At 34.7% G+C, this 18,308-nt stretch overlaps 1 protein-coding gene across 1 annotated transcript in view; it reads left to right on the top strand.

Annotated features, from left to right (window-relative positions):
• Positions 1–18,308, top strand: part of STXBP3 (syntaxin binding protein 3) — a 65,178-nt gene that overhangs the window by 4,344 nt on the left and 42,526 nt on the right. The window contains exons 2-6 of the mRNA XM_034932506.3: positions 4,358–4,407; positions 5,168–5,249; positions 8,797–8,873; positions 10,619–10,697; positions 12,097–12,197. Of these exons, the coding sequence (XP_034788397.1) occupies positions 4,358–4,407; positions 5,168–5,249; positions 8,797–8,873; positions 10,619–10,697; positions 12,097–12,197 (389 nt within the window). The remainder of the gene's footprint in view (positions 1–4,357; positions 4,408–5,167; positions 5,250–8,796; positions 8,874–10,618; positions 10,698–12,096; positions 12,198–18,308) is intronic.

Here is an 18,308-nt window from a genome sequence, read left to right as displayed (position 1 = left end):
ACTTTGTTATATTTTCTTTATTTCTGCTTGCATTCCTGATAGTTTTCTCTTATGTCATAGTTTTCTTTTATGTTGTTTTGTTTGGGACATAAATATTTACTATTAGGTTTTCATTTAAGGCTTTTTGCCTGACATCTTTTTTTTTTTTAATTGTGCTTTCTTGCTCCTCTTTTATATACTTAGGCATGATCTTAGTCCATCTCCAGCAAATTTTTAAAATTCATATATATTAAAGATCTAAAATATAAAAAGTAAGGCAATAAAATGTGGAGCAAATATAGGATAGTATGGGTTAGACTTTTAAAAATTAACTGGTGACTCAGATGCCATAAAAAAGATTATATAAAAATTATAAGCCAGGTACCATGGCTCATGCCTGTAATCCTAGTACTTTGAGAGTCCGAGGTGGGATGATCCCTTGAGCCCAGGAGCTCGAGACCAACCTGGGCAACAAAGTGAGACCCCATCTCTACAAAAAAATTTTAAAATTAACCATGTTTGGTGACATGCACCTGTGTTCCCAGCTACATGGGAGGCTGAGGCAGGAGGATCCCTTCAGCCCAGGAGGCTGAGGCTGCAGTGGACATTGATTGTGCCACCGCACTCCAGCCTGGGTGACAGAGCAAGACCCTGAGTCTAAATAAATAAATAAATAGCTAGCATAAGCCCGGGCACGGTGGCTCACGCCTGTAATTACAGCACTTTGGGAGGCCAAAGCAGGTGGATTGCTTGAGCCCAGGAGTTCGAGACCAGCCTGAGCAACATGGTGAAACTCTATCAAAAATACAAAAATTAGCCAGGTGTGGTAACGCACACCTGTGGTCCCAGCTACTCGGGAGGCTGAAGTGGGAGGATCGCTGGAGCCTGGGAAGTTGAGGCTGCAGTGAGCAGTGATCATGCCACTCAATTCAGCCTGGGTGACAGAACATAACTCAGTCTCAAAAAACAAAAACAAAAATTATTTGGGTAACTTTTGGACTAGTGGAAGATTAATTTAGAGATTAGGTAGAAGCCAGTCAGTGGAGGATGTTAAATAGTAGAGTTTAGATTTTATTCTGTAAGCAAGAGTGAGCATTTGAGGGAATTTCGAGGTGTGTATTAATATAAACAAAGGGTTGTATTTCAGGAAGGTGACTCTGACAGCAGTGTGAAAAATGGATTGAAACAGCAAAGGTGTTGGAGGTGGAAAGCAGGAAATCCAGATAGGATTCTATTGCAGTACTTCAGTGAGAGAGAAGAATCAAGTCGATGCTGGGTGACAGTAGCAATGAAAAATAATAGCTACCAGGGAGAACAATCAATATGCCTAATAGGTGGGCGTGGGGAAAGGAGGAAATAGACAAAGACAATGACTAAGAAAATGACAATAATACTTAGAGAAATAAGTCTAGAGTAGTTTTCAGGGTGCTGTAATCTCAACTTGAGACATGTAGCTGCTTGTATCTGTATTGCGTAGTTGAATGAAGTTCAAAGAGAGAAAGGCTGTAAGATTGTGGAAAATCAAAAGATTAATATGATAGATGAAACTTTGATGATGAATATGGTCTCTGAGGAGACCAGCCACAGGAGCAAATTCTCTTACCTTTGCTCTGAGAACAAGCAGAGCAAAAGTAAGAGAATTGAGTCTTGAGATATATCCATATTTAGGATGCTAGAGAAACAGATATAAGGTCAAATGATTTTCATTAGTATTTAGAGGAAATACCTCCTTCGTTCTATAGTATTTGTTGATGTGATTTCCTTTGACTCCTCTCTAAACATACCTACCTGTGACTGTGTCACTTTTTATGGGTGCCCTTACTATCTCCATAAAACTAGTTCTTTCTTTTAGACAATGACACTGACTCTGTAGGTATCTTCAGATTCTTTTTTTTTTTTCCTCTGGCAGACACAGATAGATCCAAGTATCTTCAGATTCCAAGACAGTTCTATCATTAGAAATTTAAAGCAAGCTACATATGTAATTTTAAATTTTCTAGTAGTCACATAAAAAGGTAAAAAGAAAAAGGTAAAATTAATATATTATATTTGACCTAATAAGTTTTTTACATTCCTTTTTTTGTGCTAAGGTTTTTGAAGTCTCATATGTATTCTGTACTTACAGGATATCTCAGTTCAGACTAGCCACATTTCAGGTGCTCAATAGCCAGATACGGCTGGTTTCCACCATCTAGGACAATGCAGTTCTAAGGTTTCAAAGACTGTAATGAGATGACTTCTGCTTGGGGAGCTTTTCTCCAATCTGCTCCATCATAAACTCCATGAGCATTCATTTCTTAAGAGAAAGACACAAATCTGATAAAAACAAGCAAATGTCTTCAATTTTCAGCTTGCTTGAGGTATAAGGAATGAAGCTAGCTTTGAAAGGAAAAGCAGCATAATATTTCTGTATCTGAGCTCTATCCGATAAAATCCTTTATTTTTGCCTGTAGGGTTCTAGAAGCCAGCGCTTTTGGCTTAAATTATGGTTAAATATTTTGGACTTTCACCATAATTCTCATATAACACTATAATCCTCCTAGCAAACAATATATAATTATCTCAATTGATATTTCATAACACTTCCAAATCTTCTCAATCACAATACAGCCTTCCAGATCACAGTTCTGAAAATGACTATAAATAACTGAATTGCTTTTACTAACAACATTTCTGACACCAAATATGTGTTTTATTCCCCCCTCACACCAACCAGTTCTCCAACTCTGGACACCAGCTGTATTAGTGTCAGAATTGAAATGAATTGTAGGATATCCAGTTAGGAACTAGTTAGCTAGGAACACTAGTTAGTGTCAGACTCCACAGGTTTAAGGGCTCAGTCTCACAATACTGCCTTCACTTCAAATGCCAGTACCAAGTCCCTAGGTTACCCACACTTCTGTCTGTCTTGGCTACAAAGTCAGGAATTCCTACAACCCCCCTTCCCTTTCAGGTTCATTAATTTGCTGGAATGGCTCACAGAACTTCAGAAAACACTTAACTTACTATTACCAGTTTATTACAAAAGATACAAATGAACAGCCAGGTTGGAGAGATACACAGGGTAAGGTCAAAAAAGGTCCTAAGCATAGGTGCTTCTATCCACATGGAGCTGGGTGTCTCACCCTCCTGGCACATGGTTTGTTCACCACCTTGGAAGCTCTCCAAACTCTCTTAAGGGGTTTTTATGGAGGCTTCATTATATAAGCATGAATGATTACATCACTGGTGATTGAACTCAATCTCCAGTCCCTCTGCTTTCCCAGAGGTCCTGGGATGGGGCTGAAAGTTCCAACCCTGTAAACATGGCTTGGTCTGGTGACCAGCCCTCAATCTAAAGCTGTATAGGGGCCCCTCATCCAAGAGTCATTTCATTTGCAGATGGAAGAGATGCTATCACTCAGGAGATTCCAAGGGCTTTAGGGGCTCTGTGCTAGGAACAGGGGGTAAAAACCAAATATTTTTTATTGTACCACAGTAACTGTTATTATTTATACCCTCTGATAGAAGAGCCGTCATTTTTTAACATGACTTGTTACCAAAAACTTGTTGATAAATTTCCCAAAAGCATTAACTTAAATATAAATTAGGAAATGGAAAAGCTTAAGTTAATGAAATAACCATCTCATTAATAAGAATTAATGAAAAACAGGTTACTATAATTTATATTTTAATTATATTTTATGTATTTGTATTACTACCGATTTTAAAATCAATTGAACATTAATAAAACGTAGTGTGGGAAATTGTTTTATTAAGTAGAACAGATATTTGTATAAATTGTCCACATGAATTATTTAATACATAATGGAAAATGTTTTTAAATCAGTGAACTAATTTTTAAAACATATTTAGATAATTTTGAAAGTCATTGTAAGGAACATATTTATTGATTATAAATCAAGACAATATTGGTATCCAAATGCTGTGATATGTATTGTTGAAAAGCATAATGTAGTAAATCAGTATGAAAAATGTTTATGCAGATTTGATCATCAGATATAATTTAGCAATGGGCAACTTAAGGATGTTCCCGTGGGTTTTTTGTTTTCATCTTGTTTTACTTGGGATTTAAGTAGAATAGGAAAAACCAAATCAGGTAATAATTTTAGAAATATTTTCTCGGTATGTTCATGTACTTAAATATATTAACCCTTTTTATAATACCTTTTAAAGTTAAAAAATTGATTACAGTTTAAATGTACTGTATAGGCTAGGTATTAGAATTGGATTTTTCCGTAAGGTTTAACAAATATGTATACTTTTTATGTAGTTTAACAAATTTCAAATTGGATTTTTCCTTAGCCATTTTGGACCCTTTGGATTACTATGTTTCTGTTTATTTAATTCCTAAGTAATTCCTTTCTTTTTTAAACAGAGATAAAAGCAACAGTGTTTGATGACTGCAAGAAAGAAGGCGAATGGAAGGTAGAGTTTGCATACCTTGCTCTTATAAAAAATAATACAAACTTTAAAAACAATACAGTATAAAAACTACATAGTATTTACATGGTATTAGGTATTCTAGTATAAGTAATCTAAAGATGATTTGACGTATGTGGGAGGATGTGTGTAGGTTACATGCAAATACTACACTATTTTATATAAGAGATTTGAGCATCCATGAATTTTTGGTATACACAGGGGTCCTCGAACCCCCATGGATACCGAGGGATGACTATATAGGGTCTGGAATCACACTGCTTGGCTCCAAATACTAACTTCACCACTTAATAGCTGTGGCTCCTTGCACAAGTTACTTGACCTCTCTCTGCCCCGTTTCCTTGTTTATAAAAATGGTGATGGTAATACCTCATATGGTAATTGTAAATATGAGGTGAATTAATCCATGGAAATTACTTAAAACAGTGCTTTGTGCAGTAATTGTTTTACAAGTGGCAATTGTAATTTTAAGAAAATTTGATGTTAAACATAGTGTCATTTAAAATGAATAAGCTCTATGTTTCAAATTAGAAATATTTCTGTTTGCTTACTTATGTACGATACTATATGCATGTATATTGAGAAAATCTCTAGCTCATGCAAGATAAAAGATGAGATCATTTTGCCTACTGTCCTGATATTTTATGTTATATAAAAGGCTTATAAAGTTTAATGGATAAAATTCTTTTTTTCATTCTTGGTAATAGGATGCTTACAGTATTTTTAAATTTGTGTTTGTTTTAAGATAATGCTTTTAGATGAATTTACCACTAAGCTTTTGGCATCGTGTTGCAAAATGACAGATCTTCTAGAAGAAGGTATTACTGGTAAGTGTTATTCTTGGCATGAACACTTTGTAATTGGGGGAGATCTGAGGTATTAAATTTTAGTTAGTAATTGTGTTTCTAAGGAGCTTATTTTTTTAAATTACTGTAGCCATAACTATTAGATTTAGCATTCTTTTCTCTGAATCTTCTGTCAGTTTTTTTCTCTCAGCTGAGACATATAATTAAGACCTCTAACCAAGCCTAACTTAATTGCTTTGTTGAGGTTGTTCTTTAAATGTTTCGCTCATATATACATATATATATATATAAAACAATTTTGTATATTGATACACAAGCTTTACTTCAGTATTTTGATTTAGTTTATGGTTTCATATATCGCTTTAAAATGGATATCAAGATTTATGTCATAAAATCAGCTGTTGTACATGTTTACAAATGCATAATGCTGACTTTGTAAATTTATCTTTATTACCAGAAATGAGACAAATAATTATAAGTTTAAATCAGTTTTAGTATGAAAATTTGAAATACTTACAGATTCTGAAAAAAAATCATAATGTCGTAAGAAGTTATCTTCCTCTAGGCGGGATTATGTTATTGAGATATTAATCTGTATTACCTATTGAGGAAAATACCAATATCTTGTAACATGCATAATCATGTTATTCTTAATTCATCATCCTTTAACTCACTTATTAAAATTTGATCTTCATAATAACCCTATGAAGACAGATAAATACTCTCATTTGTAATGAGGAATCTGAGGCTCCAAGTGAAATATAATTCATTTATATTTTGGATCCTAATGTAGTTTATGTACCGTCTATTACTCCTAACTTAATGAAGTTCAAAAGTATACCCAGTATTCTCAAGAAAGTCTGACCATATAATATTTATGTTTTGATGTTTATACATAAAATAATCTTTTTTTTTTTTTTTTTGAGACAGGATCTCACTCTGTCACCCAGGCTGGAGTGCAGTAGTGCGATTTTGGCTCACTGCAGCCTCCTCCTCCCGGGTTCAAACAATCCTCCCATCTCAGTCTCCGAAGTAGCTGGGACTACAGGCACACACTAGCACACCCAGCTAATTTGTATATTTTCTTGGATAGAAACAGGGTTTCACCATGTTGCCCAGGATGGTCTCAAACTCCTGGGTTCAAGTAATCCACTTGCCTTGGCCTCCCAAAGTGCTGGGATTACAGGTGTAAGCCACCATGCCCAGACATAAAGTAACCTTTATTGTTGATTACATATTCAATTGTGGTCTTTCTGACCCTCAATGTAAAAAGCTCTAAACTAGAAATTAGAAAATTGAAGCCTTGATTTTTCTACTACTGGATAAGTGAAATATTGATTAAGCCACTTAAGTTTTTTAAGTTCTGAAAGGTCATTCTGATGTGAAACTAGGGTGAGAACCATTTGATAATACATAAAACTTCTGTGGAACTGCAGAGCCATTATGCACTGTAGGGAGGTTTTATTGCATTTTGTAGACCATTGTTTCTTACTGTATGCTCATTATTAATAGATATTCTTCAAGGAAGGGATTCCATGGCCGGTACATTTAGGAAACAGTATTAAACAGAGCTCAACAGCTTTCTTTAGGACTTAGAGTCTAAGTCTTATATGCCAAGGTATAAGTGGATCCCCTGGGTAAAATGATAGTATTCAGTTTTCTAAACTTATTTGGCCACAGAAAGCTATTTTTGAGAAGCATTTCATAGGACTGTATATCATAGAGCTCGCTGCTGTGGGATACCTTTGATATCCTCCAGAACCACCTAAGTTTGCTATGGTTTAATTGTAGTCATATCTTCTAACTTAAACTCAAAACAGTCCTTTTGAGTTCCACATTAGCTCTCCTGAAAATCCCTTTATGAAACTGGGCATTGGCAGGTTCAGCAGTCAAACTTTCTGTTGTCATTCAGGTCATTCATGAAAATATTTAGTAGTGTCTTGGGATTAAAACAAAATCGGGAAAAAAAATGCTCTGTCAGGATTTGCTACTTGAGTGGAGAATAAAGTCAAGTGTAAAACCTTAAAAAAAATAAACTGAAGCTGGGTACAATGACTCATGCCTGTAATCCCAGCACTTCGGTAGGCTGAGGCAGGAAGATCACTTGAACTCAGGAGTTCAAGACCAGCCTGGGCAATATAGTGAGACTTTGTCTCTACTAAAATCCAAAAAAATTAACCAAGCATGGTGGCACATACCTGTAATCCCAGCTACTTGGAGAACTGAGGCAGGAGGATTGCTTGAGCCAGGGAAGTCAAGGCTGCAGTAAACCCTGATTGTGCCATTACACTCCAGCCTGGGTGACAAAATGAGAGACCTTATTTCAAAAAAATAAATAAAAAGTAAAAAACAGACTGGGAATTAGATTTTTTTTTTCACTATTAAAGACCTTTCTCTTGGTTTTTTTAGTTGTTTGATAGATGTGTATTTTTCAGTGAATGGAGAAGTGGCACTTTCTGTTATTAATAAAGAGATTTCAGAATATTTTCAGAGCCTGAGCCCTAAATCATATCTATCACAGTATTTTCAGTGTTTTAACAAATACATTATTCACCAAACAAAATAATATGTATAGCATGACTGTAAGACACTCCATTTTGAACATTAAACATTTGAAATAAATGAAAACAGATTAAACCTTAATTTTTTCAAGTAAAACTATAATAGTTGAGAATGAAGATAAAAAGATTAAATTTTTCCTTGGAAATATTATTTGATTGTCTAGTAGTAGTTATGATAAACCTATACATTACTAATATACGTTTAGGAATGAGAAAAGGAAATCACCATATTTAAAAGAGAAGTCCAGCAGTAACCTCTCTTGCCAGTCACATTAATGTTAATTCTTTCTAGGCCCTTTGTCAACATGAATCTTGAAAGATGGTTCCCTGGATTTGTTGAAGGATACTTTAAATTAGTTTTAAGAAATATATATGTAGCTTTAAATAGTTAATTTGACAAAGTTTATTAACTTTATATTCACTTTGCTTTAGCTAATCTTATAAACTGCTTAATTTCCATAATAAAAAATATAATTGACTAAATTCTAGTGACGTTCTGTTGTTGAAAAAATACTTTATAAATATGTGTGGTTTTGAAAGAATAGGCGTTAATTGGCATTTTATTTAAACAGCATTGTGGCAGGTAAAAACTTGGGCTCTGGAGTCACATCTGGGTTAGAAGCCTGCCTGTTCCACTTCCTAACTGTGTGATTGGATAAGTTACTTCTTTAAGCTTCAGTTTCCTCATTTGTAAAATACTTGCAAGGTTATCATGAATTTTAATGAATAATTCATGTAAGAAAATGAATTATTCATGTAAGAAATGAATAATTTCTTACATTATTCATGTAAGAAAATGAAGAATTTTCATTTTTCATTTTTCAGGATTTTAAAATGTATCCAGTGAAGACAAAGAAAATGTTAAACCCAGTAAATGTTTTTGTTTTCATATTATTTGTAAATGTATTTTCATATTATTATTAATGGAAAGTACAGTAAAATTTATTTAAAAATTATTTTAAGTATATAAATATTTGGTTATATAAAATGACCTTTTTTCTTGTTAGTTGTAGAGAATATTTATAAGAATCGTGAACCTGTCAGACAAATGAAAGCTCTTTATTTCATCACTCCGACATCAAAGGTGAGTATTTTGAGGCCTTACAAAGCAGGTTCATCAATATTTCACCATTCTTATGGTTTACTAACAGAAAATTCAAACTAATAAAGTACACTTTAGTAAGAAAATATTGCCATAAACTAGTTTGCTTATTAGGAAAGTTTTTTTCTGTGTTAGAAGATTATTTTCATTCTTCCCAATGAGAATGTATAAGTAAAAGGATTCCTTTTTTCCCCATATATGAAAGCAGAATTAAATTGTATAAAATAACATTTCTTTGCATGTTTTGTTTTTCATGCAGTTCCTATTGAACTATACCTTTTGGGGGGATGGTAATGTAGGTAAAAGAAATAATCTGTAGTCTTGGATTACTTCTTTATCTCAGTGACTTTCCTGTAGCATATTTGTATGTATATATGAAGATGGGTATATATGTGTGTATGTATATATTTTATGTGAAAGGAAATTCTTTAGTTTATAATCTGACTCTATGACCTAACTCATACTTGATGCCAACCTTTCAGAGCCAAATTACCAGATTTCTTTATTCTGTACAATATCTGAGAGTGCATTTTTGAAAACCTGATCTCTCACTTATTCCCATGTAGAACGTTAATTTGGCAATCTCTGTTTCATTTCACTTCTAAAAAACTTTAGCAGACATTTAAAAAAAAAAACAAAAAGATACACACTTTTTAGTCTCTACATGTTGGCTGCTAGTGGGTTTTAATGACATTTTATATCTTATCTGTAATATAATTCCATAAGAGAAAAATTCATGATTGGAGAAAAAAAATGCAACTTAAAAGCACCATTTTTCACCTAGCAAATTGGCAGAGGGATTTAAAATATATATATATGGGTGTGTATGTGTGTGTGCATTCTGGCTATTCTGGTTATCAGTGGATAATGGAGCAGAAACTACCATATACTGCTAGTGGGAGTATAGATTGTTACAGCCTTTTTGGAAAATAGTTTGTGATTTTTTATCAAGAACCTTAAAAAATGTTTTATATTTTAGAGTTTATTGTTAGGAAATAAATAAATGGTTTAGCTAAGTTTCTGGTAGTAAATAAATCTAATTAAATTTTAGCATTAATAAATAATAGACCATATGATGATATCTGAATGAAATATATGAATAAAATGATAAATAAATGAAAACCCATGTGGCCATTAAAAATAATTTTTCTAGGGGTTGTTAGTGACCTAGATAAATGTTCGTTTTGAATGTGACAAAAGCAAGATACAAAATTGTATATTCCTCATTCTTGCAGTCACCTACCAAGCTTTGGGTCTTTCTAATCACTTGATAGTTTAAGCTTCTCACTCACTGTGTCTCACTTCAACACTTCTCCAGTCATAAGTCTTGGTGGTTCGTTATCCATGTAAGATGATACTTATAGTATGTTGGTTTCTAGTTCCTTAATCTGTTACATTCCAATAGTCTTGTCTTCTATGTTGTTTCAGTTTTCCTAGACCTCTTCATTGCCAATAAGAGCATCCTCTTCATACATATTACCTTACTCTTTTTTTTTTTTTTCAAAACCAAAACTGGTTAATATTACCTTACTCTTTTTACCTTACTACCTTATTAGCTATCACTGGCTGGAGAACATAGCATCTTAAAAAATCAGTTTATAAATTAAACTTTTAGCCAGTAAAGTTTTATTTTATCACTGAAATAAAATAATCTTAGTCATTTCAAAAGGTAACATATTTAAATTAATATTTAATAAAATGTGTATTAACATCTAACCTTTTTTAAGTCTGTAGATTGTTTCTTACATGATTTTGCAAGTAAATCGGAGAACAAGTATAAAGCAGCATATATTTACTTCACTGACTGTAAGTCTTTTAAAAAGTTATTGCTTCATTGTTCAAAATCCCATTGTTTTTAAACTGTCGACTTTTTAAAAATCAGCCCAAAATGTCATTAAAGTATCTACTTTTTATAATATTATTTCAGTCCTGGTGATTTTCTATTTATCATTTATTCTAATTAGGCTAGAAAGAATCTAAAAATGTAAGATTATATCTATCCTAATTCATATTAAGGTGATAGAAAATTAAAAGAAACTATTCCCAACTGCTTTCAAAAGACAGTCATTTTGCTGGGATGCTGGGATGTGAGGGATGGGTGGAGAGGGCTAGCCCTCAAATCCTGTGCTGGTGACAGGAAGAAATATTTTTAATCAGCGTTTCAGTTAGGGATTTGATTCTCTTGTGAAAAACAAAGACCTTTTGAGAGGGCACTGAAGAAAACAGCCATCTGTTTGGCAAATATAAAGGGAGAAAATCTGTCACATTTATCTTACTCTGCCATATGATCACATAGAAAACTGGTAACTAAAGAATCACAGAGAAGTCCAAAGACACATACAATTCTGTCTTATGTTATATGTTATATAATATACTTCAAAATAAAAATATCATATCTAAGTTAAGTCTTGGTCTCTGCTGTTAGAGGTTCCTCACTTTAAGTAAGTAGTATATCATCTTTCCTATAAATTTTTATCTCATGCCTAATAGTTTGCATTTTAAAAAATGTCACACCATAAGTATTTGTAATGTAACCTTATTATACAGAGCATCATGTTTATGGAATTGATGAAATTTAATGAATGTGAACCCTCTTTTAACTTAAGGAATCTTAAGGCTAAAGAATATCATGTTAAAAGATACTGGGAGCCAGTGGTTGATATTCCAACCTAGATCTAATGGAATGATAAACTCTTTGATGAAAGGGGAAAAACACTGGCTCTGAGTTCCAGAACTTAGTATTATAGAGTCTTGGAATTTTCTAATGTTAGAAAGCTGCCTTTAATTGAAGGAAAAATTAACCATTTGTGTTGTATGATTGTAGTATGGATCACTTAGTGGCAATTTGGAAAAGTAGTATAAATTTCTAAGATGTCCTGAAAGTGCTGCTGTTTGTTAAGTCATAAGTTTGGACGTGATTTTTCTTCCTAACAATTTCAGTTTGCTCTGTTAGCAGATCTTTAAGGAAATACATCTGAGGTTATGGTGGATGTGAATGGGAAAGATGGAATTTCTGTTATAGTCCTTTTCACTAGAATATATCTTTTGTAAAGCAAATAACAATATTTATATATTATTTATGTCCTCATAATAACTCTGTGAAAGCCAGTAATTATGTATAACTATTCTTGGATGTTGGAATGATTTATTTAAAAGGAATAAAGATCTAGATGTAACTATATGCTTTGTTTTTTTTTCCCCTCAGTTTGCCCTGATAATCTCTTTAACAAAATTAAGGCTTCTTGCTCCAAGTCAATAAGAAGATGTAAAGAAATAAATATTTCCTTCATTCCACATGAATCTCAGGTACTTTCTATTTTTATTTTTTAGTTCATGAGAGGTTTCAAATTTGGTTTTATGGCTTATTGTTAATAAAGTATATTCTGAAGATATTTTTTATATGTATTTGGTGAATTTTGAACCTAATCCACAAATAGACATTTCCCATGATGAAGTCAGACGCGTGAGCAATAAATTGGAATTAAAAATGAATAGCAGGGCTTAAATTTCATATCTGCCACCAAGTCCTTTGTCAAATTACAGAACTATCAGGTTATGAAATCAAGAGAGTTTTGAGCACAGTCTTTGTTAGATAACTCCAAAAAAAGTGTTTCATTTAGCTTGTGTAACCTTTTGTGATATTAAAACAAATGCTCTTTAATAAACTTTTTATATATTATGTAAATTATTTTAATTTATAAAGTGAAGGGATTTTTGACTTGTTTTGCCTTTGGAACATTGAGCCTTCAATTAATAATAGCAATGATTATAATGATATAAGCAAACACTCATATAATACTCCCTATGTGTCATATACTTTCCTGAGTGCTTTACATAAATTTATTCATTTAATCCTCACAATAGCCATAGGAATAGATTGTACTTCTCCATTTTGAAGATCAAGAAATCAAAGAGGTTAAGTACCTTGCCTCAAATCACACAGCTAATGAATTGTTAAGGTTTGTTTTGCTCTGTTCTCTGTGTTTGGATTCTAGCATTTTATAGAATTGAAATAGTTGACTGTTGTTTGGAACTATGATCAATATTTTAAGGGATAGACAAGTCCTAGACAAGGGATTTCTACGATATTACTTTTAAGATACTGCTGGGTTTTTCGTTTTTGTTTTTTTCTTTTTTTGAGACTGAGTTTCGCTTTTGTCACCCAGGCTGGAGTGCAATGGTGCAATCTCGGCTCACTGCAACCTCCATCTCCCAAGTTCAAGCGATTCTCCTGCCTCAGCCTCCCAAGTAGTTGAGATTACAGGCATGCGTCACCACACCTGGCTATTTTTTTTTGTATTTTTAGAAGAGATGGGGTTTCTCCATGTTGGTCAGGCTGGTCTCGAACTGCTGACCTCAGGTGATCCAGTAGCCTCGGCCTTCCCAAGTGCTGGGATTACGGGTGTGAGCCACCACGCCCAGCTGATACTGCTGTTTTTGACAAAGAAAGATAATAATCCAAATTATAAGATTTTAACATATCTGCTTAACATTAAACTGTTTTCCAAAAGTTTCCTTTAAACTTATTATTTTAATATGTAAGTTTAGTATAGGGTGAAAGTGAGCTTCTGAAAATGATGTAGGATTTAAGTGGTAGTGTGAGAAATATTACAAACATTTCTAGAACATCTCGCTTCACAGAAGATAAATATAATTTTAGCCCCAGAATTTATTAAAATTCTGCAGTTGCTGTATTTGAAGGAATGATTTGTGTAGATATCTGAATAATTTGATGGTGAATAGAAATAACCTGTCTTTGCATGTCTAGAGAATGCTCTTGAGAAGTTTCTACTTATCAGTCTTTACAAAATATTGTGATTATGTAAGGTCCCATCTGTGAATGGTTTTCCTATAATAATTTTTTTCTTTTAATTTACTTACTTGAAAAGAGTCTTAGGAGGGTATACTTGACTGGGCACAGTGGCTTACCCCTGTAATCCCAACGCTTTGGGAGGCCGAGGTGGGCAGATTATGAGGTCAGGAGTTCAAGACCAGCCTGGCCAACATAGTAAAACCCCGTCTCTACTAAAAATACAAAAAAATTAGCTGGGCATGGTGATTAGCACCTGTAGTCCCAGCTACTTGGGAGCCTGAGGCAGGAGAATCATTTGAACTGGGGAAGCGAAGGTTGCAGTGAGCCGAGATGGCACCACTGCACTCCAGCCTGGGCAACAGAGCGAGACTCCATCTCCAAAAAAAAAAGAGGGTCTACTTAATAAATCTAACTGTTTTGGAGAAATTACATTGAAAATATTTTGGATTTTTGATTGTTTGCAAGTGAAAATATAAATGAAATACTACTAGGTGCTTTGAGCTGTGAGCAAAGGCCTACTGAGCATTTATCAAGATTATGTTCAGTGGACGTTGTTTGTTAAATGCAAAGCAGTCTACTGTGAAAAGATGAGCAAGATATATGTCCTACCCTCATTCGAATACTATAAAGAGATTAAAAAGTATTAGACATTTTCAAAAACTATTTGAATCATGGTTAAATCAAGTAGGACTAGGCTCAACTAATTAAAAGAAAACTCTGGACTTTCAGTGGATTACACAACACGGAAATTTATTTCTTCCTACCTAATATACAAGAAATCAGGAATAGGCTATATAAGGGTGATAATGCTGGCTCTATGAAATTGTCAGGAGTCTAGTCTCCTAGGCATGGCCCTTATGATCTAAGATGATTGTAAATTTTTTTTTTTTTTACTGTTATATCTTTTTTTTAATTTTAAGGAATGTTATTTTAAAACAACATTATAAAAATCATAGGCTTATTTCAATATTTTAAAATATCTTCTGTAACATTCCACTCAGAAGGTAGATAACAAAATTCTTCCCATAGGAGGGGTGCCAATGGAATGTGATATTATATTATTCAGTTATTCCATTTTTTCTTCCTACCTCATTTTTGCTGAAGAACTGCTCACTTAACATCCTGGGAGTGATCTTGTTGAAATTTGCCACCATCATGTTGAAGCAATGAACCTTCACCCGTAGTATAATGAATGTGACACTGCTTATATCTATCCTGTGGGACAGCTAAAAGGATAAGACCTCAGCATCACATGCCAACCAGTCTGTTAGAGCAATCACACACATAACTACTTTTGCCAAAATCCTCCAACTTAATTTTTAAATAGCTGAAATGTAGTCAAGGCCATATGGGTACTGTACCTGGAACTACAAACATACCCTTTTCACACACATTCAGTGTTACAGCAACAGCATCCTGGGACAGGTTAGGACACAATCACATTTTTTGAAATCAAGAGTAAGAAGTAAACATAAAAGAATATTTGCACAAGGCACAGAATCCTGTTTCTTGGCAATAGACAGAAAACAACTGGCTAAAGAAATAGGTTTACAGATAGATACAATCTAGAATTTGATTCTTTGAGTATTAAACTTGGAGACATAGCTATATACATTCCAACATACAATCTAATATTTTACATTAGTAGTTTCTTATTCAATATTTAAAAGAAAAACCTACCAAAAACCAACACAAATTATATTTATTAACCATTGGATAACCCCTTTTATCCTTTATCAGCCAGTTTACTCCAGGTTTGATTAGTGTAATCATGAGATTGTCTAGCCTAATGCTCTAGGGAAAATTCTGTGGGTGTAAGATGATGCTTTGCTGTGGAACCATTAATTATTAAGCTCCAAGTGAACTGAAGCAGATATTTATGAAATGATGATATATTTCCAAAAATATGAAAAACAGATAAGGCAGATGGTAACTCTAATAAGAGTCACTGAAGTATTATAATGGCACTCTGGAAATGGCTCATAGCAAAACCCAACTTTTTTTTTTTTTGAGACAGAGTTTCACTCTTGTTACCCAGGCTGGGGTGCAGTGGCGCGATCTCAGCTCACTGCAACCTCCACTTCCCGAGTTCAAGCGATTCTCCTGCCTCAGCCTCCCGAGTAGCTGGGATTACAGGCATGTGCCACCATGCCCAGCTAATTTTGTATTTTTTTTTTTTAGTAGAGATGGGGTTTCTCCATGTTGTTCAGGGTGGTCTTGAACTCCCGACCTCAAGTGATCTGCCCACCTCAGCCTCCCAAAGTGCTGGGATCACAGGCATGAGCCACTGTGTCTGGCCCTAACTTTTTTTGTTAACTTTTAGGTTTGGAGTACATTTGCCAGTTTGTTATAGGTAAACTCATGTCAAGGGGGTTTGTTACACAGATTATTTCATTACCCAGGTACTAAGCCTAGTACCCAATAGTTATTTTTTCTATTCCTTTCCCTCCTCCCACCCTCTACCCTCAAGTAGGCCTAGTGCCTATTGTTCCTCTCTTTGTGACCGTGTATTCTCATCATTTAGCTCCTACTTGTAAGTGAAAACGTGTAATATTTGGTTTTCTGTTCCTGCATTAGTTTGCTAAGGATAATGACCTCTAGCTCCATCCATGTTCCTGCTAAAGACATAATCTCATTCTTTTTTATGGCTGCTTAGTATTCTATGGTACATATATATATAGAGAGAGAGATACCACATTTTTTTTAATCCAGTCTCCCACTGATGGGCATTTAGGTTGATTCCATGTCTTTGCTGTTGTGAGTAGTGCTGCAGTGAACATATACGTGCATGTGTCCTTATGATAGACTTATATTCTTTTGGGTATATACCTAGTAATGTGATTGCTGGGGCAAATGGTAGTTCTGTTTTTTAGGTCTTTGAAGAATCACCACACTGTCTTCCACAATGGTTCAACTAATATACATTCCCACCAACGGAATGTTAGCGTTGCCTTTTCCCTGCGGCCTCACCAGCATATGTTATTTTTTGACTTTTTAAAAATAGCCATTCTGAGTGGTGTGAGATAGTATCTCATTGTGGTTTTGATTTGCATTTCTTTAATGATCAGTGATTTTGAGCCATTTTTCATATGCTTGTGGGTCACCTGTATGTCTTTTGAAAAGTGTTGATATCCTTTGCCCACTTTTTAATGGGTTTTTTTGTTGTAAATTTAAGTTCCTTATAGATGCTGAATATTAGACCTTTGTCAGATGCATAGTTTGCACATACTTTCTCCCATTGTATAGGTTGTCTGTTTACTCTGTTGATAGTTCCTTTTGTTGCACAGAAGCTCTTCAGTTTGATTAGATTTCATTTGTCAGTTGTTGCTTTTGTAGCAATTGCTTTTGGCGTCTTTGTCTTGAAATCTTTGCCAGTTCCTACGTCCAGAATGGTACTGCCTAGGCTGTCTTCCAGGGTTTTTATAGTTTTGGGTTTTACCTTTAAGTCTTTAATCCATCTCGAGTTGATTTTTGTATATGGTGTGTGGAAGGGGTCCAGTTTCAGTCTTCTGCATGTAGCTGGCCAGTTATCCCAGCACCATTTATTGATTAGGGAGTCCTTTCCACATTGTTCTTGTCAGCTTTGTCGAATATCAGATGGTTGTAGGTATGCGGCCTTATATATGGGCTCTCTATTCTGTTTCATTGATCTGAGTGTCTGTTTTTGTACCGGTGTCATGTTGCAAAACCTTCTTTTCTGTTAGGTTCATCACATGGGTGCAACCATTGTCAGTAGAAAACAAACAGGAGCCTCCATGGGTAGGCCCACGCCAAGGGAATTTTCCTCTTATGGATCCACAGAAGAAAAATAATTTTTGGTGCCATGTGGCTTGTCCTTATCTCCAGCAAAACAATCTAGTTCCCTCAACCCCATTGTGTGTCTGGGAAAAGATAGTGAAAATATTTCCATAAGAGGCAAAGACTATAACAAAGCTACAAGCTCACTGTGCAAAGGCGTGAAAATGTCATGGTAAAAAGCACCACATGCAAATTTTTTTTTTTTTTTTTTGAGACGGAGTCTCATTCCATCGTCCAGGCTGGAGTGCAGTGGTGCAATCTCGTTTCACTGCAACCTCCACCAGGTTCAAGTATTTTTCTTGCCTCAGCCTCCAGAGTAGCTGGGATTACAGACACGTACCCCCATGCGGGGCTAATGTTTGTACTTTTAGTAGAAATGAGATTTCACCATGTTGACCAGGCTGGTCTCAAACTCCTGACCTCCCAAAGTGCTGGGATTACAGGTGTGAGCCACTGCTCCCGGCATTTTTTGTTTTGTTTTGTTTTTGGAGACAGATTCTCACTCTGTCACCAGGCTGGAGTGCAGTGGTGCGATCTTGGCTCACTTCAGCCTCTGTCTACTGGGCTCAAGTGATTTTCCTGATTCAGCCTCCCGAGTAGCTGGGATTACAGGCATGTGCCACCAAGCCCAGCTAATTTTTTGTATTTTTAGTAGAGACTGGGTTTCACTATGTTGGCCAGGTTAGTCTCAAACTCCTGACCTCAAATGATCTGTCCGCCTTGGCCTACCAAAGTGCTGGGATTACAGTTATAAGCCACCGTGCCTAGCTGATTTTAATAGCTTTTTTTTTAACTGCAGCAATCTA

Source organism: Pan paniscus, chromosome 1, assembly GCF_029289425.2.
Source record: "Pan paniscus chromosome 1, NHGRI_mPanPan1-v2.0_pri, whole genome shotgun sequence".
Classification (NCBI taxonomy): domain Eukaryota; kingdom Metazoa; phylum Chordata; class Mammalia; order Primates; family Hominidae; genus Pan; species Pan paniscus.
This window is presented reverse-complemented; position numbering and strand designations above follow the sequence as displayed.